Source organism: Lissotriton vulgaris, chromosome 2_1, assembly GCF_964263255.1.
Source record: "Lissotriton vulgaris chromosome 2_1, aLisVul1.2, whole genome shotgun sequence".
NCBI lineage: Eukaryota > Metazoa > Chordata > Amphibia > Caudata > Salamandridae > Lissotriton > Lissotriton vulgaris.
In genome coordinates this window covers 1,994,661,836-1,994,688,385 of record NC_141687.1, presented here as the reverse complement: position 1 = coordinate 1,994,688,385, position 26,550 = coordinate 1,994,661,836, and the positions used below count along the sequence as shown (strand labels likewise).

At 43.7% G+C, this 26,550-nt stretch overlaps 1 protein-coding gene across 1 annotated transcript in view; it reads left to right on the top strand.

The window, feature by feature from the left end:
• STARD5 (StAR related lipid transfer domain containing 5) overlaps positions 1-26,247 on the top strand; it is an 89,741-nt gene extending 63,494 nt beyond the window's left edge. Inside the window, exons 3-6 of the mRNA XM_086958220.1 lie at positions 1,615-1,747; positions 7,214-7,331; positions 7,428-7,521; positions 25,505-26,247. Of these exons, the coding sequence (XP_086814346.1) occupies positions 1,615-1,747; positions 7,214-7,331; positions 7,428-7,521; positions 25,505-25,652 (493 nt within the window). The 3' untranslated portion in view covers positions 25,653-26,247. The remainder of the gene's footprint in view (positions 1-1,614; positions 1,748-7,213; positions 7,332-7,427; positions 7,522-25,504) is intronic.
• The last annotated feature ends 303 nt before the right edge of the window (positions 26,248-26,550 follow it).

Below are 26,550 nucleotides of genomic sequence, written 5' to 3'. Positions count from 1 at the left end.
ATATATATATATATATATATATATATATATATATATATATATGTATATATATATATGCATATTACAAGCATAGTTCTTGAATGTGCTGTTAGTGATGTAGCCTTCAAAAATGTAATATCCACATTAGCTCTTTAACCAGGTCCATATCGGGCAGTTTTCAGTATTCATTTAAATCAATCAACAATTTCAACAAGATCTCAAGCACTTCCAATTACACAAATTTTACTTACATCACTTACAGTTTGCCAATACTATTGTGACTTTTGGATCCATAAAAGAGTTTTGTTAAGTCTAACATATTCGATTTGCATTTTCTCGCCCAAAACCATAGTTATTTTTAAGGACTCGGCTACAGGCAGTGTTAGCTGTCTATCTGAGACCTATAGTTTGCAATATATTACATTAGTGTGGGCTGTGGGTCGGCCCTTGCTAATGATTCAAAGGCTTGGTTACCTCACTTATTTCCCTGACCCTTATTCTTTGGCTTTCCTCCCTATTTTTGTGTGAGTCACACTTGGAGGCATTTTGGTCTCCGTGTTTGGACAGGAGAATGATTTCTTCCATTGCTGTCAGACTTTGCGTTGCAGTGCATGAGAGGAAATACTTTTTCTCTCTCTCTGCTTGCCCTCCTCGCTTTTACCTCCCTTCCCTACTTACATAGCATAACATGTATTTGTAAAGTGCACATTCATCCAAGGGTAACTTGGCGCTGAATAACAGATGTTTATTGTTACTCAAATCAATGGAACTCATTTTATCGACCTCGGAAGATGAAATGCTGAGTGGACCCACCGGGTTTGAACTTCCGATCATGAGGTCGAGCATTAGCCCACTAAGCCAGCAGACCTAGCTCACTTCTAACTCAGTGTCTTCTAGTCCACAGCCCTCTTGCTTATATTTTGTCACTCACTTTTCAGAATGGCCACCTATGCATGTGAAATCAAGTGGGGCAGGCATCTAAATATGGGCGTGTATGCACGGTGGTCATCTTCGTATTTGTTACAACATAGCAAAATGCATTCACGTATGGGTGCCATTAATGCTGTACGCATCTGAGGAGTCTTCTTGTAAAGCATTTTAAAATATTTTAACAAACCCATGCCAAAATGGCTGCCACACATATGCATGTATTCGTGGCTCTTTCTATGATTTAAAAAAACAAAGCAATGGCAAAGCCAATATTGACAGCTGAGAACTATTGCCTTTGTCAATGTTTGCATCACATGCCAGACATTTATTATGAGAACTAGACATACTTCTTCTGCTGTAAAAAGGTAATAACTCCAGTAGAGATCACAGCCAGAAATTAGCACCAATTAGGGGGGGGGGTCAGTTTTATATATCTTGCCATGGATACTGCAACTGTTGTGTCATTATGTGCAGATATAATGCTCATAGTATACTATTGATGACACAATAAATGGTTGATACTTTTCAAAGTGATACATGTGCGTTGATTGTTTAAGGCTTGTCATTTAAATGGTGTGAGACAATTTGTTCATCAGCAGTAGGTTGGAAGGTGCTCAAGCCACAAGAGTACTAGGCACTCCTAGCTTTCCACACCTGCCTTTGTATTTTGAAATAAAATTGTTACACAAATTCTTTCATCCACAGATATAAAGGAGAAGGAATTGTACAAGCAAGCCCTGATCACGTCTGGCAGTGTTTAAATCCAGAACCTGGTGGATTAAGAACCAAATGGGATAAAAACGTCCAGAATTTCGAAGTTATTGAAGCAGTTGCTGATGTAAGAACATTAAAAATACCCTTATTGTAAACCAAGCACGTTTAAGAGAGAGCATATTATTTATTTACCAATCAATAGAAAATTCAATATTGGTCTAACATTTTCAGTGTAGAGGTACATAGTGTGTAGCACTTGGTTTTTGGGACCTAATGCATTCTGCAATTGCTTGTACCTGAAGTTGCATTGTAGTACTTCCCTCTGTGATCATCTTCTGGAATTGGTTTAAACGTGCTAACTCTTAGGGGTTCATAATTCAGTTGGGGCCTTTCTAAGACATTTATGTCACAAAGTCTGTCATATTCCTTTGACTCTTACTGTCTTTGCATGTATGTATGTACATGGTATCTCTATAGCGCCTACCTAGCCAAAAGGGTGTGGGGTGCTGTACATGGTCAAAGACGAGCATAAATTAAAAAAGAATAGGAGAAAAAGATGGGTTGTGTACGACTAATGCATTGTGTTGCAGTGTTCGGTAAAGAGGTGAGTTTTCAACTCTTTCCTAGATTAAAGCATCCGCAGGGCGATTCTGATGTAAATGGGAATGTTGTTCCAGATTCTGGTTGAATAGATGAAAAAGGTCTTGTGTCTTGTGGTTTCTAAATTATTCGGCTGGTTTTGAAGTTGGTACGGGCTGACACGGGGAGCCAAAGGAGTTCTATCAGGATGAGGGTGAAGTGATCATATTTCTTCAGGTCCTGGGTTAGATGTGCTGTGTTGCAGGATGCCCCTAGGAGGTGCCAGTTTGGAGTCCAGGAGGCCATGGTGAAGGACTCTACCACTGTCCAGATGCAAGAGTATTATGGCTTGAACAGCAGTCTGAAGTCACTTTCTGGAAGAAATAGTTTGACTTTCTTTAGAGCTTGTACCAGGCTGTCTTTGTGGTTTTTGCCAATGTGTTCCTAAAGTTTCATGTCATTGAGCCAGGAATGTGCTGAATCTTGTTTGCTGTTCTTTGGAAATGACAGGATGTTTCTCTTGGTTGTTTTATGCCTTAGGTAGGCGCTGCACATACAGGTCTGGATGATGTGCAAGCAGTGTTTGAGGCAGTGGATATCTGAAGCAGAGGAGATTTTCAAGTAGAGTTGTTGTCTATCATCAGCATATTGGTACATTTTCATGTTTTTATCTGTGAGCAAAGCGCCAACCAGCTCCATGTAAATGTTGAAGTTGACAGCAGACAGTATGGAGCTGATCATCTTTTGGGACCTGAAAGTGACCATGTGAACAAACCTGTTTCAGTTGGAAAGGAGGAGATAGAACTAATAAAGGATATTGCTAGTAAATCCCATTTGAGACACCATGGTGCTTATGAGAGTGGGAAGGTCGAATGTGTCGAAAGCAGCTGAGTAATTCAGTAATAACAGGGGGCATGAGCTATCTTCAACTGTGGTGAAGAGGACATTGTCTACAATGCCTAAGGTAGCAGTATAGTTGCTGCAGCATAATATGAAGGCAGATTGGTAGCTGTAAAGGAGATGGTCAGCATTGACGTGATCTTGGAGTCGCACATAGATTGTTTTTCAATAATTTTGCCAATGAATTGTATGTAATGAGCCTATAGTTGGCATGGTCATCTCGGTTTAGTGCAGGTTTCTTTAGGAGTAATTGGGCATTGACAATGTCAAGTAAGGGGAAGAGAGCATACCCAGAGAGAGCTAAGATGAAGTACAATAGTAATAAATCATCTTCATAAGAACTGGTTTTGAGGGAGTTGAGTAAGATAGCAAGATCTGAGAGAGATGGGGCTTTGAAAGCTAACCACCGCAGGATCCTGCCGTAAAAGATTGATACAAGAATTGAAGCAGGTTTGATGTGATGTTATGGAGGGGCTGTCAGATCTTCTGTATTTATTCACAGAGGAAAAGGTTGTTGGCATTCCACTTTTGTGTGAAGTGAGGAATAGGTAGGCCTGGCAGGGCTTTGATGCGGTGCTTGATTGTCACGAACAGTGTTCTGATTCTGTTGGTTGCTTTATTAATGGTGTTGGTGTAGTATTTGCTTTAGTTAATATGGTGAGCTGTCTGCTTGTTATCCGGAGGGACTTTAGTATCAAGAGGTTCTCTGGAGTTCATTTATTTTCACCATTTTCTTTCTTTCTTGTCTGCGGATGGGTCGTTTTTTGTAGGCAAGGTTTTTAGTGTACCAGGGTGCTGAAGCCATTAGTTTGCACTTGCATATTCTAATTGCGGTGTGGATTTTCACAACGCTTTAAAACGAAATGTTGAAGCTGTTTAGAACGATGTTGGCGTTGGACATGGCGTTCATAGGGTGAGCGATGAATTCAATCATTAAGTTGTCAATGGAGATTTCCTTGAGGGATTGTTCTTCTCTGTTGTGTTGACCTTTGTTTATTGGTAGGACACTGTAAAGGGAGATAGGAATGGCCAAGTGGTTAGTGCAGTCCAGGGGTTTGGGTGGTTTGCATTGGATTGTTGGTGATGTTGAGATCAAGGCTCAAGGATGTGACCTTCGGAGTGTTGGTTGTGTGAATGCTGAAGAAGGTATCTCTTCTGTGTGTTTTTTATTTTTTATTTTTTTTAGAATGTGCTGACTGGGAGGATGAAGTAACCTGAGAGGATGGTATGGGTATGTTGGATGGTCAAAATGGTGAGAGGGTATGAGAATTCATCAGTTAAGACCTTGTTCTGCCCGGGAGACCTATAAATGAGATGGACGGTGGTGGTGTAAGTTGCAGAGAGTGTGAAATGTCATGTCAGCAGCTCCATGAAGTTGAGCATTGCTTGGCCATGGTGCAGGACCAGGAGGGCTTGTGGTTGATAGCCTGGCCTTCTCTCTTCTCATGTGCACGGTCCATAAAATAGATGCTGTAGCCTGTGGGAAGAAGGAGAAGGGTGTCTAGGATATACTACGATGTGGGGGTGAACCATATTTCTGTGATGAAGAGGGCATCAACCTTGTAATAGGTGATGAAGTCTGCGATGTGTAGTGTGTGGAGTGCAGCAGAGCAAGCATTAATGAGCATGAGTTGGAATGTGTTTCTGTAGTTTGAGGGTGCCTGATAGTGGGATCTGTACATAGTGGGTTGTGCGAAATCTGGATGTTGCTTTCATTTACACCTGAGTGTGAATGTGGGGATTGATATCATCGAGTAGTGAGTGATGAACATGATTTTATCATACTTTGCAAGTTTCACTGGAACAGAGGTTCTGCCATAAGGCTCTACCTGGCCCATTTGGCAACGCCTGCCCTTTGCTGAGGATGCTCTGTAGTGTTGATTGAAGTATGCAGAAGACAGGAAGGGGTGTCAGTTCCTCTGCAGATGATGGTAGGAAATGAAGTCGTCTTGCTTGGCATTTTCATTTGAAGATGGTGTTCGGAGAAAGCCAGTGGTGTTCGTTCCTGTGCAGATGGATGATGGGAAATGCAGATCTGTAATTTCCTATACCAATGGATGATGGGAAATTAAGTACTTTTGCTTGCTTTATTCTTTTAAAGACAAAAGACGGTTTAGGGGCAATTATGTCACTTCCTGTGCCGATGGGTGATGGGAAAATCAAATATTTCAATTCCTGTGCAGATGAATGATAGGAAATGAAGTCTTCTTGCTTGGCTTCCTGTTTTAAAGAGTCTTTTGGCAGAAAACTAGTGATGTCACTTAGTGTGGTGGTGAATGTTGTGAAATGCAGGTGTGTCACTTCCTGTGCCATTAGATGATGACCAGCCAGAATCCAATAATATAAATAATTAAAAACAGTTCTACTATGCAGTACATTTTTCACAGATCCAATTGTATGATGTCAGAACCAAACAGACTCTGATACATATTTTACTTAAGTTAACTATGCCCCATCTTAGGTCTATCATTTTAAGATTGTCATTTACGCACCTACTTTCTCTTAACTAGACAGTTTCTGATTACAAATGGTGCTGTGTCCCACTGCCTCCAAAGCATTTACAGAATACATACCCAAATTAACACCAAATCAACAGTCTCTAAGGGTTTTTTTTAAACTCCAATTCTCTTCAATGAATGCTATTTGTAACTGACTTGCAGTCTATCCTAGGGTTCATACCAGCTGTTCATCACTCCATTGCTATTGTGTTAGATAAGTGCTAAAGAAATACCACACATACACAAGTATCAGCGTAGGAGGGATGGAGCCAAAAGACGTGTAGGTATGGTGAAAAAGAAGTAGGTATGAGTCCCTCTACTTTCCAAGTAGTTAAATTATCTTCTGTTCTGAATATTTAAAACTGGTCACGCAAACCTTGACAGCAGTCAATTCTTCACTAGTTGGGGCCTATAGAGATTATTGAGATCAATTTATTTCTTTTTTGCAGTTGTAAAATAATTTTTCCACATAGAAATGTGATTGGTACCCGCAGTATATTTGATAACCAGTAATAGGAGCTAGTAGGAGACACTGTAGTGTTAGACTCTTATGTGGAACAAGCTGTGAGGTTGGTTTTACTAGTTGTAAATTATATAATAGAAGACCAAAAGCTCTTTTGACTGTTTTACATCTAGAAGAATATTCATATAGGAATTCAGACAGTGAACATTGTCAAAGCTTGAAGGGGTGCTTCTTTGATTAAGTTTATTTTAGTTTACATGTTGCAATGTCACAACGATTTGGCCCTGTTATAAGTTCTTAAACAATTAGACTATTATTGGCTAGCCTAAGTGCCTGATTTAGATGTGGGCGGACTGGTTACTCCCTCACAACAGTGACCGATTTCTTGTTCTTTGATACAATGGAATTTATATTTTGGCGGATGGTATATCCATCACCTTTGTGACGGAGTAACTCCTCCGCAGAGATTTAAATCAGGCCTTAAGTCGCTAAACCCACCCACCAATCCTATCCATTTACCTAGAGAATTGGATGTCTATTGACTCTGTCCGTGACATTGTCCATCTCGGTTCTGTTAATCAGGATATGTTTGATCATTTTAAAGGCTAACATTTTAGTTTGTGAATCCCATTTATTTGGAGGTTTATTTAACCGCAGTAAAGCATGAATGAGACAAACATTTGCAAAAAATGGGAATGGTCAACTTATGAAATCCCTATATTTAAGACCATTGCATTTTATATAAGTAGTTTTATAAATTATATTTTTAAGGACAAGTATAATGTCGAAAATAATTGCGCAACTGAATACTTCAATACATGATTTGTTTAGAGGGTCATGTGAATGCACTTTAGGGTAGACCAGATGATTATTTATGTAACAATTGATATATCTATCTATTTATTTACTTCACATAGTGGCTGACTTGCCACTTTGTGGCCACTTCAAGGCACTTGAAAACATATTGGATTTATTAATATACACTGGTACAGCATGAGCTCTTGGTGGCGTCTGTTTAGGTGTATGACTCATATTTTGCTGATGTTTGCAACTTTCAGTTTTTAATTATGGTAACTTAATGTCACTGTAACACAGTAGTATTCCTCTGTGCCACATGTATACAAAACAACTATAAACATATTTTTTGCAGAATGTATCAGTTTGCAGAACTGTAACACCATCAGCTGCCATGAAGATTATTTCTCCAAGAGATTTTGTGGACGTGGTTTTGGTTAAACAGTATGAAAATGGAACTTTAACATCGAATGGTAAACTATTTAATCTCCATATACATAAGTGTTTTGTATTGGTGTACAGTGATAATTTGCCACGAGGTTGAAATTATTTTGTGTAATGTTTCACAGCTACTAATATACAACATTCAGACTGTCCCCCTCAACCAGGCTTTGTGAGAGGATTTAATCATCCATGTGGTTGCTTTTGTGTTCCTATTCCAAGGTAAGAAAATATTACATTTCGTATTTATGCAGAGATATTTAAAGGCATGGGCAAAGTGGGCAATTGCCAGGCCCCCCGACCTACTAAGGTGGTCTCTGATATCGTGACATTTCCAGCTCACTTTGGTGTATTTCTGGCTCACAAACCGTGAAGTTCAATACTGTTTGACCATACAGGAATTTAATAAGTAATACATGGTTAATAATATTGAAAGTTGTTCCATACAGGTGCTCCTCAAAACAGTTCCTGCCCTGGGTCTCCAAAATTTAAGATGACACTGATTTATTTAACCCCTGTTTTATTTAAATTAGCATGGATCTTTTTCTTTGTAAGAAATGTAAGCATACACTTATCTAAAGTTTCATAGTGATGGAACATTATGGTTAATATCCAGAATCTAAAACACACTGATATTTCCTGGGTGTAGCTAGTTAAATTAGGAATAACGAATCCCTAGTGCAGTGATGAATATTTCACTAATGGCATATCAAATGGTGTCATGGAAGTAGAGACAGATATTACATTATAAAGAGGTGAAAGTTTCCTGCAGTTACATTAACAAGTACACTCAATCTCTCTTATATTTGTGTAAGAGAAATTTAGTCTACATGAGCATCTACCTGTGAAAACTGATATTGCAGCTACACAACTGCCTTTAATGTCTGTCAAGATTTGCAGTACTTGTTGGTGTAACTGTAGGAAACTTTCACTTCTTCATAATGAGTGATAAAGACTGCTCTGGTGATACCAATATTTCATTAATATTGCTGCACTGTCCCTGTCAACATCTACGTTTCCTAGTACCAAAGTGCACATATAAAAGTTTCTTATAGTAAAATTTCCTAGCAGTACTTTTAATTATGCTCCTTAAATGCAGTTGAAAAGGCTGTAGTATTTAGATGTCTAACCATAAGATCTAGATAGACCAGAATGACTGCTGTTGATGAACTTCCTATTCAGAGAGAACGTCACTGACATGAAATGTAGTTGGGAGTCTGCACTACTTGTATCATCAAGATATCACCAATAAGGTTGTAAACATATTTTATTTCTCTATCAATAAACAAATTAGAAAAATGCAATTATTTGTGACTTCTCTGAAGTTATGGATAAAGACAGCAGTAAATTCATATGTGAGCCTTAAAGTGATGTCATTAATGATAGAATTTGTGATGTGAACTCAGATGCTTTGTGTATCTCCGTGATCAATTAATTTATACGACATTATAGTATTGTAGTAATGTAGCTAATAGTTACATTTCAAATTTAGTTGGAGGCTTTGAATCTTAACCACAATATCCCTGTAATTGTTTGCAAGGGATTGTTTTTATTATATTGTTTTATTACTGACATTACTAGACAACCACAATTCCCACCAGTGAAAGTGTTTTCATCAATTGTTTAGTCTTGAGCATTAAAGTATATCATTGCAGGACGCTGTCACTGTGAACGGGGTACTCAACACACCAGCCTCTTTGAACCCAGGAAAAGGAGTGAAGCTTTGTTGGAGCGCTTAATAGCGGGTGCAGAACCCATGATTGTGGGACGTACTCGGCCAACGCCGGGCCAGTATTCACCCGTCATCATCCGGAGGAGGCTGGGCTGGACTGCCTCTCTTTCACTTGGGAAACATCAGTTACTGCTATTTTTCTTTCTTTATATAAAACTCTGTTGTTAGCTATCTGCTTAAAATGGGGATGCAGAAGCCCCAGGAAAGTTGTCCCTGGCACCACTCTTGATGGGATCCTTCAGAGGGCTGTTGGAGTCAGCAACAAAGAAACTGAGTTAGCTGAATGCTGCTTATCGCCTCCTCCCCTTTTTTGTCCCCTGTCTGTGTACCGTTGACACAAGAGCCATAGCTGGCTGTCTGAGTTTTGGGGCGTGTGCTACAAATACACCTGTGAGTGCCCCTTTTGTGGAGCCGGAGGAACCACAACTTCAATCTCAACTACATGCAATGCAACTAGGGGCCCAGTCGGAAAAAGGAAGAGAACTGAAACAGGTACTTAATCAAAGAGGCCGCATGCTTCCGGTCTTTTCTCTGGAAGGGGCACAGAAGTAGTAGAAAAAGACAAACCAACTGAGCCAATAAAGGGCCATGCAACAGATTTATAGAGGCCTCTTTGGGCAAGCTGGAGTCAATTTACAAACGTTTGGGTGCGATCAAACTATAGCTTTGCAAGATGAACACCCTTTGTGTGGTGCAACAGCTGGTGGTGGTGCCGCTTGTTGTCTTCCACTCTGTAGATACTATCCATAGTTCCTGTCCCACTGTAGCAGAAATTACTCCTTCTGAGTCGGCAGGAAGCCATCATTAAACAAGCATGCTAGTCAACCGGTCTAGTGTGGCTTTGTGTGAGCAGGCGAGAGTGGGAAAACGACCATTGGGTGAAAGAAAGAGAAGAGGAGGAGAGAGGTGGGTCTGGGGGAACATTGACAAGCATATTGGTGGGCCCGGCCACTGAGTCAAAGCCAATATTGATGAACCTGCCCCCTGATGCATGATCTTATGTAATCGTGCTGCCAAACATACCCTGGTTAGTTGCATTTTGGTGTGTTAGCATCCAATATTTCACTCCTCCCACTGGGTTTCTTTTATCGCCACTTGAGACACAGGCAGGTGCCTGTGCCACAATTACCTCCACAACTTTGGGCCCCTGTGCCGACAGAATTGACTCCCACCTGAATCTTTTTGCCACAGTGGGAGGCTCCTCCTCACTCTCCCAGGTTGATTGACTGCACTCAGAAGTACATACTGCAAGCTTTTTATCCATGGCGTACTACGAGAATGGGTCTACCTTCGTAGACTGTGCACCTAAAAGAAAACATCAAAGTAAAATATCTCTGCTAGCACCCGATTGTGAGACTAGCCTTTTACCTAACAGTTTTTGTTCATTAGCTCACATGGTTGAAGTGTCTCCTACTAGATTAGTTAAACATCCACTGATAGATGATGTAGATAATAATGATTTACCACCCAGCCTCTTACCCTCTCAGCCAGCTATTTTAAGCTGGAACATTTGGGGCAAGTTAGGTGAACCCAATTGGGGACAGTTTATTTATAGCAATGAAATTTGTTTATTTAAGGAAACATGGGCGAATAAGCAAGTACATCGGAGTGTTTTTAAAAGTTATAGAGCTCCTGCTATCAAAACTTCTGGGTATCCCTCAAGTGGGTTGCTCATATGGGTGTGTATCTCTTTATCCTGCCCTGTTATTAAAGTCCAGTCAGGTTCTCCAGATATTCAAGGGCTAATTTTTTCTTGCCCAAAGTCCAAATTGCTCCGGTTGATTAACATATATATTACAGAAATTGTGGGTATGAGCAAGAATCCACAACCCTTCATCTGTTTGATAAAATATTGGCAGCAAACTTAGAGTCTCACTATGTTTTTGTGGCTGGAGATTTTAATATCTCCTTGGAACCGAATGGTATCACCCAAGAACTGTCTATCTGTGAAGACTTAATATGGGGGATCCCTGACCTTACCGTATCTCACCAGTGAGGATAAATCTCTCTAGGGCGGCTCTTCAAGTGGTGGAACTCACCTTGACGCATGGCCTCTGAGCCTGCAATAGCCACTCATCCTCTGACGAAACCCCTGCTTCCACCTTTAGAAGAGGGTCGTACTCTCGCTCCATTGACTACATCCTTTTGGATGTGAAACGTTTGAGCTAAATGGATGGTCTGATGGTGTTGTAGTGATATCAGAGTGACTGTAATCCTTTAGGACTTAAAATGAAGCAGTTAACCCAATTGGTTTTCCTTCCCAAGTCTGAGACAGCAGGACCAGATAGAACTCATGAACAAGTGTAGAAATGTTAAGTGGGAGCTTGTGTTTTTCCTCCCCAATGCTGTCTCTGAATTATATTCTAATATAGCCTCTCACATGGAGACTATTTTTGCCAACAGGGGGAGCAATGCACAGATTCTGATGGAGCACAATCCAGTTTTCCTAAACCATAGAGACTTTTTCACAAAGGGAGCCTCGAGTCGACTTAAACTGACTCCTTCAAAGGGGTGGTTTAACAAGGCATGTAGAGTTGCGCTGACCAAGCTTTCATAAGCACTTAGAATTAGGCCTGGACGGACTTTCGCTAACTCCACGAAGTACAAAAAAACTGCACCGGGCTGGGCGCAGCTTTGCAAATGGCTGAGTGGGTTAGAAAAAATGCTGTTTGCGATAATTTTCAGTGTGTTTGGTTCAGGGTGTTTGTCCGCACTGTGAACTTATCGCGAACGGCACCAAGCACAGCGCAAGCGGGCGCTGCTTCCTTTCTGCCACTTAATAGATTTTCTACCTGAGCGGCAGCTTTCTCAATATAAACTGACAGTTTCTCAACTCGAGCAGTCACAAGCATATGCGGCCATCAGCATTGAAAAATCTAACCGCCCGTTGAGAAATCTCACCTACATAAAATATAATGAGGTAACCCAGTGTCCCTCGGAACCTGGGCGTCAAACGATAATATATGGTTCTATTGGGTGAACTCAATTTCTTTTACAATTACAACATTAATTATGATAATTAATGTTGTAATTGTAAAAGAAATGTACCCAACAGTATCATTTGTAGTATAATCGAGAAATCTCACCTGGCGGTTGATTTTCCTGGCTCGTGCTCGCCAACTTGACTTTGACTAGCGCGAATGAGGAAAAATCTCGCCGGGAGGTGGATTTTCCTCGCTTGCGCTCACCAACTTGATGTTAATGAGCGCAGGCGAGGAAACAAAACTGGAACTCTGCGAACTCTGCGTAACGTGGAGTGCGGAAAACTCAGTGAGCAGAGATCACCGCCCAGACGCACTTAGAAAGTAGGGCTTTATATCGGTTTACCCTAAAGCAAGCTAAAGCAGGATGGGAAAGTGCAATTTGGACTGAACGTGTGGAAGCTTCAGTTTACAATGACCAGACGAAATTCTGGCATGTAGTCAGCCTAGGTGGGGTTGGAATTGGGGAAACCAGCTGAATCTTCAGTTTTACCCTGTGAATGACACAACATTTATCCTAAGCTAACACAAAAATCCACTTTGCAACCAACGAACAAATCACAAGTCGCTGTTTGTTTTCTTCTTTTCTTTCTTTTATTTCATGCGTTGATTGTTCATAAACCTCCTAGCCGACACGTGTTTCGTCTGATTTGGTGTTAATCCACAGACTTCTTCAAGGCTAGAACAATGTAATTTTATAGTTTTAAAATCTTTACATATGTTAGTTTATTTCAAAACCCCTATTTTTCAAGAACTCTGATTCCAAAGAGTCCCATTTATAGAGTGTTGCAGGTTATCAGCGTCAAGGAGCTGGTGCAATATCACCAAAAGACAAAACAAGGTGCTCTGAAAAGAATTTTGGTGAATAGTAACCGCCAACACTACAAAGTATATAATAGTGGTAATAAAGAGGAATCCCACCACCATGAGCTTTATCCTGTGTGCAGTTCACATCAACACACTGGTGAGAATCCCGTATTTATAAATCTGGTGAGAAATATGTAAATATAAACTGGTTGCTATGGCTAGAGAGAGATAGCCCCACATCAGAATATCGTGCTCAACCAAAATTGTGAACCAGTCATGGGTACCTTGATTGATACCTACGGGCCAAAACAACGTGAAAAATAGAGTGAGTATCAAATATAATTAGATTAAGGTTGGCTTTTAAACGTGCATACAGATAGACGGTATTTAAGTTCTAAATTGCGGTTTTTATATCGATAGCTAAGAGGATAACTGAACCCCAATGACGCTGTGGCAGGGGTGTTGAACAAGAGACTAGAGGTCGAACTTGATCAATCAAGGTACCCATGACTGGTTCGCAATTTTGGTTGAGCACGATATTCTGATGTGGGGCTATCTCTCTCTAGCCATAGCAACCAGTTTATATTTACATATTTCTCACCAGATTTATAAATACGGGATTCTCACCAGTGTGTTGATGTGAACTGCACACAGGATAAAGCTCATGGTGGTGGGATTCCTCTTTATTACCACTATTATATACTTTGTAGTGTTGGCGGTTACTATTCACCAAAATTCTTTTCAGAGCACCTTGTTTTGTCTTTTGGTGATATTGCACCAGCTCCTTGACGCTGATAACCTGCAACACTCTATAAATGGGACTCTTTGGAATCAGAGTTCTTGAAAAATAGGGGTTTTGAAATAAACTAACATATGTAAAGATTTTAAAACTATAAAATTACATTGTTCTAGCCTTGAAGAAGTCTGTGGATTAACACCAAATCAGACGAAACACGTGTCGGCTAGGAGGTTTATGAACAATCAACGCATGAAATAAAAGAAAGAAAAGAAGAAAACAAACAGCGACTTGTGATTTGTTCGTTGGTTGCAAAGTGGATTTTTGTGTTAGCTCAGGATAAATGTTGTGTTGTGTATTAGGGCATTGACTGGTTCATGCCTGTTGTGTTTAGTTTGGTGGTCTAAACCTTATCCTTGGAGCTTCTTTACTTGTTCTTATCCTTACTATTATCATTGTTACCCAGCGCAACTGTAACCCAGCCACCAATTTCTTCATTTGCTATTTACCCTGTGAATGGTTTGCCCACTTTGGATAGCTGTACTCAAGTACGCACAATCAAAGAGGATTGCTAACCTTCGGGATGATAGCCATTTTTCCAACTCTCACTTGGCCCCACTAGTCTATTCCACTGAGGAAACTGCTCTTACAGTGACCTTTGTCCGATAAGGAGAGGCTCCAGGTCTTGGCAAGAGACCTGCGGATCTCTTTCAATCTACTAATTCGGCCCCTTATATCAATGCCATTTCTAGTGCTGTTGTGGCGGAAGAGGTTGTTCCTATATCATGAAAGGGTGCTGAGATCATGCCAGTCTTTAAGAAAGGGAATCCTAGTATCCCCTGACATTACTGGCCTATTAGTCTTATAGTTAATTTACAAAAGGTCTTTAGTAAACAGGTGCTGCAACGAATTCAACTGTCCACAGCATCACATAAAACATGTAAAAAATGTTAATGCACGGGGGCGTGGCCAACTGCCGAGCATGGCGGCAGCTTAACCCGGGAGCTCCGCTAGGCACTCCGGCCCGCACACTAATCCGAATACCCATCCGTGTATCGACCTGCCTGAAGGGGTGAAATCGGCCCCGGGAACCGAGCGGCACAGAACGAACCGCTCCCAGCGAAAATCCGACGCCGGGAAGTGCCCCATCCGTCGATGGGGAGGCGAGGCCTGCAGCGACTCAACAGCACCGGCCCTGGGTTCGGAGGCGAGCCGACCGGAAGCGCACCTCACCCGGCCGGGAGGGGACGGAACTAGCCGGCGACCGGTCCTCCTTGATTGGCAATGAGCTCCGCCTCGGCGCTCACACAACGTTGCACCTGAGGGCGCCCTTCGCCCAAGACTCCAGTAGAAGCAAGGTCAGTGGGGGCCCCGCACACCATCGAGGAAACGCCCCAACGAAAGCGGCGCGAGTAGGCGGACGGCGCCTGGACCGGCGCGGTCCCCCCACATCACTAAATATCACCCCGGACTGCCATTAGTCAGAGGGGCTGCCCACACCGTAGTGGCACCGGCCCCCGGAGGCACATTGCGACCTTAACGCGCAGCGGCGCGCTCCACGTGGAGGAGTGAAAGAATACGGAGTCAGAGACCTATGCGCGCCGCCATTAACACAGCGGGAATCTCTCCACTGCTTCCAAAGGCAGCCACAGACCGGCCGCACCACGGGCTGAGACGAGTCTAAACCCTGCACCTTTAACCGGCTGCATCAACGACACACAGCGGGGGGAAGGCCTGCATAGACACTGGTAACGCTAGCAAGCCATCATGGCGGGCAAGAACACGAGGAGCATGTCTGCGACGCAATCAAAGCTGGACAAGTTTGCTTACGCCCACACCAGTCATTCGCAAGGGCCTGGTCGGCACTCAGCCGGAGCTTCCTCTGACACCAACGGGACTGGAAAAGTCACACTGGAGGCCATCATGAGAACCCTCACAGACGTCCAAGCGACGGTCGGCACAATCTCCACGGAAGTGACCCTGCTGCGAGCAGATTTCAAGAAAATATCGGAGAGGGTGGCCCAAGTAGAGGTGGTCACGAAATCACTTATTGAGGACACCTCGGACCTGCAGGTGGCAATGGAACGACTAGAAAAAACCACCAAACAACTTCAAGAAAAGCTGGACGACCAGGAAGGACGCTCAAGAAGAAACAACGTCCGTATTCTAGGCCTTCCGGAATCGGAGGGGAAAGGGGCCATGGACCTGTATATAGAGGACCTTATCAAGACAAAACTGCAGCCTAAAGGGCTATCAGCCTTCTTCTCCGTTGAAAGGGCTCATCAAGTCCCCGGGGGTACACCCCAACCAGGGGCCACACCGCGACCGGTGCTGGCCAGACTCTTCAACTATAGAGACAGGGACGCCATTTTGCAAGCGGCCAGGGTGGCGCCGCCGGTGAAGATCCTGAACTCCACGCTGGCGTTCTTCCCGGACTACACGGCCGAGGTGGCCAGGCGTCGAAAATCCTTCAATGCAGTCAAAAAGACTCTGAGAGACAGGGAACTACCCTACTCAATGCTGTTCCCCGCTAAACTGCGGATTGTGGCCGAGGGGAGGACGTGGTTCTTCGACAATCCTGAAGTAGCGCGAGAATGGCTGGACGGCTGGAGACCGGCGGGCAAGCCTCAACGCCCGTGCAAAGACCGCCAAGATCACCGTAAGGAGAGAACACCGGAACGCCGCACGCCCAGCCCGGCCACTGAACAGGGCGCAGCCGGGGGACTGGACTCCGATCTTGAAAGAGATCCCTTTGATTCGGGACAGCCTAACAGGGGATGAATGACTACGCTGGAAGCATCAAGCATTGATCACTACACTTGGGACCTTGGGCCGATGGAACCGAGTAGGGCGGGTTCTGGCCGGTGCCTGTAGGGGACTCACCAACCCCACAAGCAAGTAAGACTAGATAGGGGGGGGAATCAAGCACTCTGCCAAGTTGGGGATGCGGGCGGGAATTCGTCCGTGGTGCAGGGGAGCAGGGAGGGGGTGGTGGGTTGGGAGTTCTGAAGTTCGAGTTCAAGTTAAGTTACACGGTCATCACTATTGCGATCTCACAGGGCATGAATACACCACACACTATGGGTGGCGTGCACCGCCTCCGCACTCTGGCACCCTTCTCCTCCTGACAATGGAGACCTCGGTTCAATCATACACATGGCACAGCATAATCAAGCTACACCAGCGATGGGTACCCAGGCGACGACTGTAGTGCCCCCACTGAAGCTCCTTACTTGGAATGTCAGAGGGTTGGGAGACAAAATAAAAAGGGGTTTGGTGCTGCAAACAGTTAAGCGTGCTCGGTCAGACCTGGTACTGCTGCAAGAATCACATTTAGCGGGAACCACCTGTAAAGCCCTGAACAGGCGTGGATACACCATGGCGGTACATTCCGAATTCACCTCGGGTTCCAGGGGCACTGGGATCCTCCTCAGGAACAGCTCCCCCTTCCTGGTCACTAGCCGCAAGACGGATGACCAGGGCAGGTTTGCAGCACTCTCAGGCCAATGGGAGGGAAGGGCCTTGAATGTGGTATCAGTCTACATCCCCCCTGCACTGCACGCTACGGCCCTCCCGGCGCTCAGCCGATTCCTTATTGATCTCCCCGAGGGAGATGTGATCATGGGGGGGGATTTCAATGCCATCGCGGACCCTCTACTAGATACTTTTCCCCAGCGAGCTCGCCAGAGAGGAGCCGCAGCACTCCCGGGCTTTTTATCTGCTATGGGCCTCACAGATGTCTGGCGTCACCTGAACCCGACAGCGCAGCATTACACACATTTCTCCGCACCACACAACACCCTCTCCCGAATTGACTACTTTTTCATTCTGGGGGTTGGAATGAGCTCTGTGGATAGTGTTGACATTATGCCGCGGGGAATTTCTGATCACTCCCCGGTCTCCCTTCACATTTCCACTAAGGAGTGTAGGCGGGGTAGGATATACCCGATCTATCCCACTTATCTGCAAGTCCCTGGTATCAAAAAGAAGCTCAAGTCAACCACCACACACTATTTCAAGGAGAACACTGGGTCGGTCGCCTCACCTTCAATTCTGTGGGAGGCATATAAGACGGTCCTCAGAGGGGCGTCCATATCTGCCATTACTGGGCATAAGAGGGAATCCAGGGCTACACTGGCCAATTTGGAAGCTGCCTTACACACGGCGAACACTGCACATATGACAGACCCCACTCCGGAGACACTCCATGCACTACAGCTTCGCCAGCAGCAACATCAGGCGCACCTTACAGTGATCACAAAGGGACACCTCGCGAGTACAGCGCACAGAATCTATGACGTGGGCGATAAGGCAGGGAAGATGCTAGCGTGGCTAGACAAGCGGGGTGGCAGCAACAAAGGGATTCACGGACTCTATGATACGAGCGGCGTGATGCGAACTCACCCAGAGCACATAGTCCAGACTCTAGCCTGCCACTTCCAGAACATCTACACACCGACACGGCTGGTCACTGAACGGGAGGCCTTAGATTCACTTCGCAACATCCATGTCCCGGTGCTCTCACCAGAAGCACAGCAGGAACTAGACGCAGACCTGACTGTAGGAGAGGTCCAATTGGCAATACAGGCGCTACAATCCGGCAAAGCCTTAGGCCCGAACGAGATTCCTGTGGAGTGGTACAAGGCGATGGACTCAGTCCTGGCCAAGCCCCTCCTTGACATGTTTAACGACAGCCTACAGAAGACGCTGCTCCCACTAGATCAACGCACAGCCACCATTGTGGCCATCCCAAAACCGTCTAAACCACCAACCGATTGTACCTCATACCGACCCATCTCACTGCTCAATACAGAAGCGAAGGTCCTGGCGAAACTTCTGGCCAGCCGCCTCACCAAACATCTCACTACGCTGATACACCCTGACCAATCGGGCTTTATGCCACATAGGAGCACGGCACTTAATCTGCGAAGGGTGCACGGGGTGTTGGCAAGGGCGCATCTCCTTCAGGAACAGACAGTGATACTTTCCTTAGATGCTAAAATGGCATTTGATTTGGTTGAGTGGGAATACCTCTTTGCTGTACTAACCCGCATGGGCTTCGGGCCCCTATATATGGCGTGGGTGCGATTACTATACACCCGGCCGATGGCGCAGGTAGTAGCGAACGGGCATATATCCTCAACCTTTCCACTAGGAAGGGGAACGAGGCAGGGATGCCCACTATCGCCCCTGTTGTTTGCGATAGTGCTAGAACCACTGGCAATCCTGCTACGAGCGACGCCGTTGTTTAGAGGGATCACGTGGGGCGACGGGTGGGAGGACAGGGTCTCCCTCTACGCCGACGACATGTTGGTATACATGACTGACCCGACTGCAGGGGTGCCCGCCCTGCTGGAGATCTGCGATGAACATGGTAAAGCATCCGGGTATACCCTGAATTGGGCCAAGACGGTGCTCTATGTGCTTGCCGGCCAGGCCCCGGTGTTGCCGGCGACCTGCCCTCTTACAGTGACCACCTCTTCCTTCAAGTACCTAGGTATTTATGTGACGAGAGATGCTAAACAGTTCTATGTCGAAAATTTGCAACCGCCTCTGCAGAGGTTGCGTGCAGATGTCCAGTATTGGGCTACGCTGCCGCTGACCCTCCTAGGGCGCGCGGCTCTCTACAAAATGATGGCTCTCCCGAGGTTTCTGTATGTACTAGAGAACTCCCCATATGTGGTTAGCCCGCAATACTTCCGGCGAGTGGCAGCGCTGGTCTCCAGCCTGCTGTGGAATAACGGGCCGGCACGTATAGCACAGGCGAAACTAGTGAAGAGTTGGTACGAGGGGGGTGTTGCACTACCTGATCTCCAATTATATTACTGGGCGGCACAGCTTAAAATAATTAATCACTGGATTCACGTTTCCAGAAGCGATCCCGCATACAAAGCAGACTGGTCGCAACTGGGGACGGCTGACATGCTGTCAGTACTGTACAATCGCCAGAAGGTAAAGACCCTGCTGGGCCCAACATTCCACACTGCGACACTCTGGCACATGGCGCAGACCCGCCTAGGATGGAAAGGGAAAATCACTAAGCTGACGCCCCTTTGGGACACCAAGGCACTGGGCACACTTAGGGCCTGTAAAGGCTTTGCGAGATGGGATGACATAGGAATCTCAGTAGTTGGAGACCTCTGGGACAAGGGCACGGTTGTTCCCTTCCAGCACCTCCAGCAACAATACGGCCTAGGGCCCACTGAAACATTCCGCTATGTACAGATTCGACATGCCCTATTGCGCGCAATCCCACCAGACACGGCACTCCCAGAGTCCTCACCCCTTGAGGATAGACTGCTCACCGAATACATGGAACAAAAAGCGACCTCGCTCACGTATAAGAAATTAATTAATAACACGCCTGATCCCACACTCAAGCTTAGGGAGAAATGGGTAGCTGAGCTAGATGATATGGATGAAACGGAGTGGAATGAGGCATTGGCCTCCCCGAGGGAGGTGGGCATATCAGCTAGGTTCCGCCTGATACAGCTCAAGGTGCTACACTGCACCTACTACACTCGCACACTGCTACACAGAATACAAAGGGCGCAGCACCCATACTGCCTTAGGGGATGCGGGGAGGAGGGGACTCTCCTACACACGTTTTGGGAATGTCCACGCATAAGGGAACTATGGCGCCAAATTATGCGCACAGTCTCTCAAGCCATGAATGTGTCTGTCCTTCCGGAACCTCGCAGGTGCCTGCTGAACATTTGGGAACCTACGGACTTGAACAGGTACGAACAATTGTGGGTCACCCTCGCAATGACGGTGGCCAAACGAGACATTGCACAGAGGTGGGGTGCTCCGGAAGTACCTACGGTGACGGGATGGGTAAGAAATATGGACCTTCTCATGATTAAGGAAAGGGCAGTGTATGTGTTGAGAGCCTGCCCTCGTAAATGGAACCGGGTATGGCTGAAGTGGAACGCTTATAGAGGTGACCCATGTGAAGCTTTGCCAGAGGGTGAGGACTCGGATTCGGAGGAGGAGGAAGACTAGTGGCTGTAGAGGGATACTGTGAACGAGGGAGGGACCAGGGGGAGTGATGCACGCACTGACACTCTAAACGAATTGCTGATTTGTTAACCTGTGAGATGGCATAGCAGAACATACGCAGACTCTGATGTAGTGATGACAGTTGTTTGGTTTTATGAGTAATTTTCTTTATTCTTATGAGTGCCCGCTCATGCGCTGTAAGAGACAAATCAGCCTTCTGCCATGGAACTGTGTGGGCGGGGAGGAATTTAGAGGAAGGGAAGACGCTGGGCATGGTGCGGCATATATCTGTTTCTTAACTTTTGACTATCAGGCCCTGCATGAACACGGTAACTGTTACTATACTCTATGTTGCATACTATCCCCACCCGGGGAACTAGCTACTGTTCTGTTACGGCAATTACAAATGTCATACTGCTATTTCTTCTAAATTCCTGACAATAAAGAATTTAAAAAAAAAAAAATGTTAATGCACGCAAATTACTTTAATGATGGAACATCAGCCAGAGGCCCGTACAACTATTTACTGATCCAAATATGGAACAAAAGATTTTCTTAACATCAAGTAATGAAACAGGCACAAAAGTTTAAAAAAACATAAATTTACATGAATTTGCAAACACCTCCACAAGCGAACATAACTAATAAACCGAGGCTCATCGAAATAGGTTTTCTTCTTATACAACACGCACAGCTCCTCTGCCAACAGAATAAAATGAAAGTAAACAGCATCTTAGTTCTCATCACCAAACATGAGAACCAGTGTCACCTTGACCTCGCATACTACACAAAGTAAACTGGAGGAACCTTATTGTCCATGCCAGCCAGAAGGGCATGCAACCACAAACAAACTTGCAAAGTTTTCAGTATGGGTGGATTATTAGTATAAAGGGACACTATAGTAAAATCTGGTAAACCATGTACATTTTGGAAAAAAAGTCCTCAATGGTGACCCACAGCAGTGCTAAAACATATTCTAGACACAAAGTTAACAATGAACCATGATGATGTTTGCTGTGATCATGCATATGTTATAAACTCGAAAAAACCCATAAGGCAAATTGTGCCACGCTTTTGCACAGCAAGCAGCAATATACAAGAAAGCTGCAGTAAAGAGAAGTGAAAACAGTGACTTAATCACAATGGTAACCAACTGCGTTTAGGCAGAAGTATGCAACCCTGCAGCGCTTGTATGCCCAGCATCTATCTAGGGCTCTGCAACAGTAATCCTACTGCACACTAAGACACTCCCAACCAGGGCCTTACTGGCCTGTAGGGAAATCAGGCAATACCCTAGGGGCTGATCTGATAGCCCAGTTTGTGGCCCGTTTTGTGGCTTTATGATCTACTAGGCCGATTTTGTTTTATTGTTAATTTCCCTGATATTAAAACAAACATTTTCCTGAGGCTCAAATCCATGTAGTATTCCATACATTGCCTTTCTTAACAATTTCAAAAGTGCTCCAATTTGCACACACACAAGGGCCACTTTCTTTATCTAATTTATTATTGGGGTCCACTTTCCCTCTCTGATTCTGCTCCTAACAGCATCTAGTACTGCTCAATATAACTCATTATAGAGAGCCACGGGTCACCTACAGTTCACATGGACATTACCAAGTCCCATGTTGGGAAAGCCCCACAGGAAATAGCTACAACAGCTTTATGTACTGCAAATAGGTCATTCCCGTTTGTCCACACATGTTGCAGTGAATATGCAGTCCTGCATGATACATTATACATTCTTAGTTCAGTTGGGTATGGAGGTCATAATCTTTTAGTAGGCCAGACCTCACACATATACACTGAGTCTTGGAGCAAAAGATTCAAATGGAAAAAAATTGCAATTTTTCTCACTGAGGGCATACATTTGTCGGGGGCCTCATCAGTTTGTCCCAGTGCTCTGGAGATTAAACAATTTCTACGTTTATAAGGCTCAACTATTAGACCTTGCAAAATAGTGCTACAACTTTAGTGCTAGAGGTCCAAATCCCTCCATATGTTAAAAGAATGAATGGAAATGATATGAAGTGGAAAACATTTTTTTTTCGCATTTCCTGACAGTACCAAAAATCCAGTCCCAACTGGTTCTACTGGTTCTTCTTGCAAAACTGTCCTGAATTCTCTTTGCCGTCTGCCTCATCAGGAGACCATTTTCTCCGTCCATGAGAACAGTCTTCGGAGTCTTCTATTTAGGTGAAAGCAGAAGCAGTCCAGAGTCCACGACATAATCCAATAGCAACCATCTTGTTCTTGTCTTGCAATAATCCATCCACAATCTCTCTGGTAACATGGCTTTGTGTCCAGTTGCCCTATTATGGAACGTGCTTGCATTATTGAAATTTGAACCGTATGCAGTTGGAGCTTGCTTTAATGGTACAGTGACAACTGACTGACTAAATGTCGACTTTACCAATCAAACACGAAGCATGGGATTACTTGGCATTTCCACTGTGCTATTTTGCCTATAGAGTGACATTGCAGATTGTCAGGCAGTTTACCAAGTTTTTGGTCATTTGCATGAGTGGCAAAATCCTAACTGTGACGCTGCAGTTCCTCCCTGCCCAGAGGTCAGAAACACCAGCAATCCAGGTCCAAAAATATAAAAACTTCTTGGAGCATATGCATAAAAAATGGACCACCTAAAGTTTACAAGCGAGTAAGTAGCTTGTAGTGTAGGTTGTCTATAATAATGGATATGTTTGTCCAAGATAAATTACATTTTTTTAATGTTAGTGTTGGACAAAATACAACATTTTGTTACTGTCTTATCATTAGAAGAGAATGAATTGTGGATATCTGGCATGCCTAATAAGTGCCCTCCCACAGTTGCAGAATGTAGCAATGCACCTGTTTGTGAAGACGTTGGGCTGCATACATACAACATATGCACTAACTCAGTAACTCAATGAGTGTTTGCATGAACAACATATAGCACAGATAAAAAACACAGTACTACTTATTGCTCTGTGCTTCTGAGCTGCGATACCCAGAGCTTTTTCGTTAACTCACAGAGCTACAGAATCAGGGCACATGTTGTATATGGTGCCTCGTCTTGTAAAATTGACTCCTAGTGAAGCCTCAGGATACCTTTGGAATGTGAGGATGTTTTGCACTTTAAAATGAGCCCATTAAAGATAAGTATCTTGTTAATCTCCCACTTCATCGATGCCTCAGTAGCTAATTGACTTAACAAACATTACTTCTGTGTGCCACTACACATTCTTGCATTTTTAGCATAAAGATGATCTACTAGGAGGTTGTGATAACATATGGCTGGTAACTCCCTTAAAGAATCCCATATCAAAATATTATTTATCTCCTTGTTCTGCTTTGCAACACTATTGGCAAAATAAGATAGGATATGCTGGACACATGCAGTAAAACCCTTTACCACATTGATTACCAACTGCATGTTCCAATAGAAGGTGGTGTTTAGAGGGGTTGTATGTGATTTCATAGAAAAACATTCTCCTGGTATACCTTCACTGCGAAACCATTTCACCTAAACTGTTTGAGGGGAATCTGCTGGATGAATGGCATTTGCCATTCCATATAAACCAATTCATAGAATTAAACTGACTTTTGCATGCTTATTTATTCAGGTGTAAATGCAATGATTGGAGGTGTTACTTTCAGAAACATTTGTGTCCGAGGTATATATTCCAGTGCTTTATTCCATGGGACATTACTTCAGATTTATATGTTTTACGTTGGCAAAGAAATACCTTGGAGGCTTTTAATGTGTTACCCCCCAGAACCCCTAAAAACCATCCATCCCTGATCCCCTCACAATCTCTAACCATCCTAAAAACCCTCACTATGCCTAAACTCCACCTATCCATGAATTCCGAAAGCCCTTTCTACCTCTTAACGCCGCCCATCCCTGAACCTTAAAACCCCTCAATATGTCTAAACTCCATCTACTTCTGAACACTTAAAACCCCTTTGTATGTTGAAACCTAACCCATCCCTGAAGCCTTAAAAATATCTCTGGTCCTAAATTTAACCTATCCCTGCACCCTAGAAAGCTCTTTCTACATCTAAACACCTATCCCTGAACCATCAAACCCCTCACCACTCTAAACACCACCTATTCCAAAACTCTAAAACTTTCTGCCCACCCATTCATGACCCCCTGAAACCCCTTACCATCCTAAAACTTCATCCATTTTTTAACCCTAGAAACCCTTGAAAAACCTCACCAGCCCTAAACTATGCCCATTCGTGAACCCCTAAACTCCACAACACACGAACAATCAACCATCCCTGAACCAGAAAAACCCCTCACCACCGCTAAACTTCCATTCCTGATCCCTGAAAACCCCTCGCCACCCCTAAACTCCATCCATTCCTGATCCCTAAAAAACCCCACACCACCCATTCCTGATCCCTAAAAACCTTTGCTACTCTTAAACTCCGCCCACACTTGAGTTGTAAAAGCCCCATACTACACCTGAATTCCACTCATCACTGACCCTTGAAAGCCCCTCATCACCCCTAAACATCGCCCATCTCTGAACCCAAAACTCCTTGCTACTCCTGAACTCCACCCACATATATTGTAATTTTGGATTTTACCTTAAAACAATTTTTCCTTTATAATGTTTCCTTTGATTTTAGATTTATGTTTATTTCCGTAAAATTCTCTTTCCTCAAAATAGGTTTTCCATGATTTGTTTTCCTCCAATGTGGTTTTTCAGTTTTCGTTTTTCCGTTAATTCACATACATCAGTTTGTAGACGAACCAGTCTCATTACTATCGAGTAACCCAAATGACTGTTTCTAAGAAATCAAGGAATTTATTTAATTTTAGGAAAATATAGGTATTTATCTATATTGACTAGAGCTGTGATCTGGGTAGCATAAAGATTGGCATAGCAATTTTTCCATGGGTCTTCATAAACACTGCATTCTGTGCTTTATAATTCTACTTTACTTTCACAGAGAACCAGGAAAAACCCAACTCTTGAGCTTCTTCCAGACGGATCTCAGTGGGTACCTTCCTCAGTCTGTAGTGGATTCCTTCTTTCCTTATACAATGGCTCAATTTTATTGTAATCTTAAAAAAGCTGTGAAAATGCTAGAATGCTGACACTACATCAACTGAACAGTGTGCATCACTTCACCGAAGCTTCCGTGGGTGTGGCATGATAGAGACAGTTTATAAACGGTGAATAATATCCCATCAGCAGGACCGTGACGAAAAAGAACAGATTTCATTGCTTGTTTTATATTTTTAATGAAGGGAGAGATGCAATTTCACTTAATCTTGGCCAGTTAAATTGGACTATGTGTTCCCTATCCCATCTACTTTTCTGAATTTTGCACATACATTATTTGTGTTTTGTCATCATGTCATTAGGTATTATCAAAGAATAACTGTAAACTGTGGACTGTAGGCTACATTGAAGTATTGCACTTCTACTTATTCTTGATTAACTGTTTTCATTCTGTCAAATGTCCTTGCATTTATAACGTATAACTTTTTAAAGAAGTACCTATTCTGTGAAAACGCGTGCACTGAATACCAACAACTAGTTGTTAATATTTTAATGTATTTATACTGTTATGCAATCAATGCAAAAAAAAAACGGGTTCTTGTTAAAAAAAATAAGTGACCAGGACTGCGTCATTGTTTCTCTGTGTATCTGACTGTGTTAAATTAAAAAGATGCAACCCCACCGCTTGAACGTAGAGCTTCATTAGAATCCATTGTATGCGCCTTCCAGTGTGCCAAAACATTGTATTTGGCAAAATTGAAATGCCTGTGCACAGTGCGAATGCTACAGTGCAGGGATATAATAAATGATAATGCTGGGCCTTGTGTTGTAACATTATTTGGCCCTGGTTGTCTCCATCTTTATTATTTCACAATGACAGGGGCTTAAATTGATGTACTCGTTTGGATTTATTTGTGAGGGTAGTAAGGATCAATATCTAACACACGATGGAAGAACTCTTTATTTGAACTTTAAAAAAAACTTGTATGG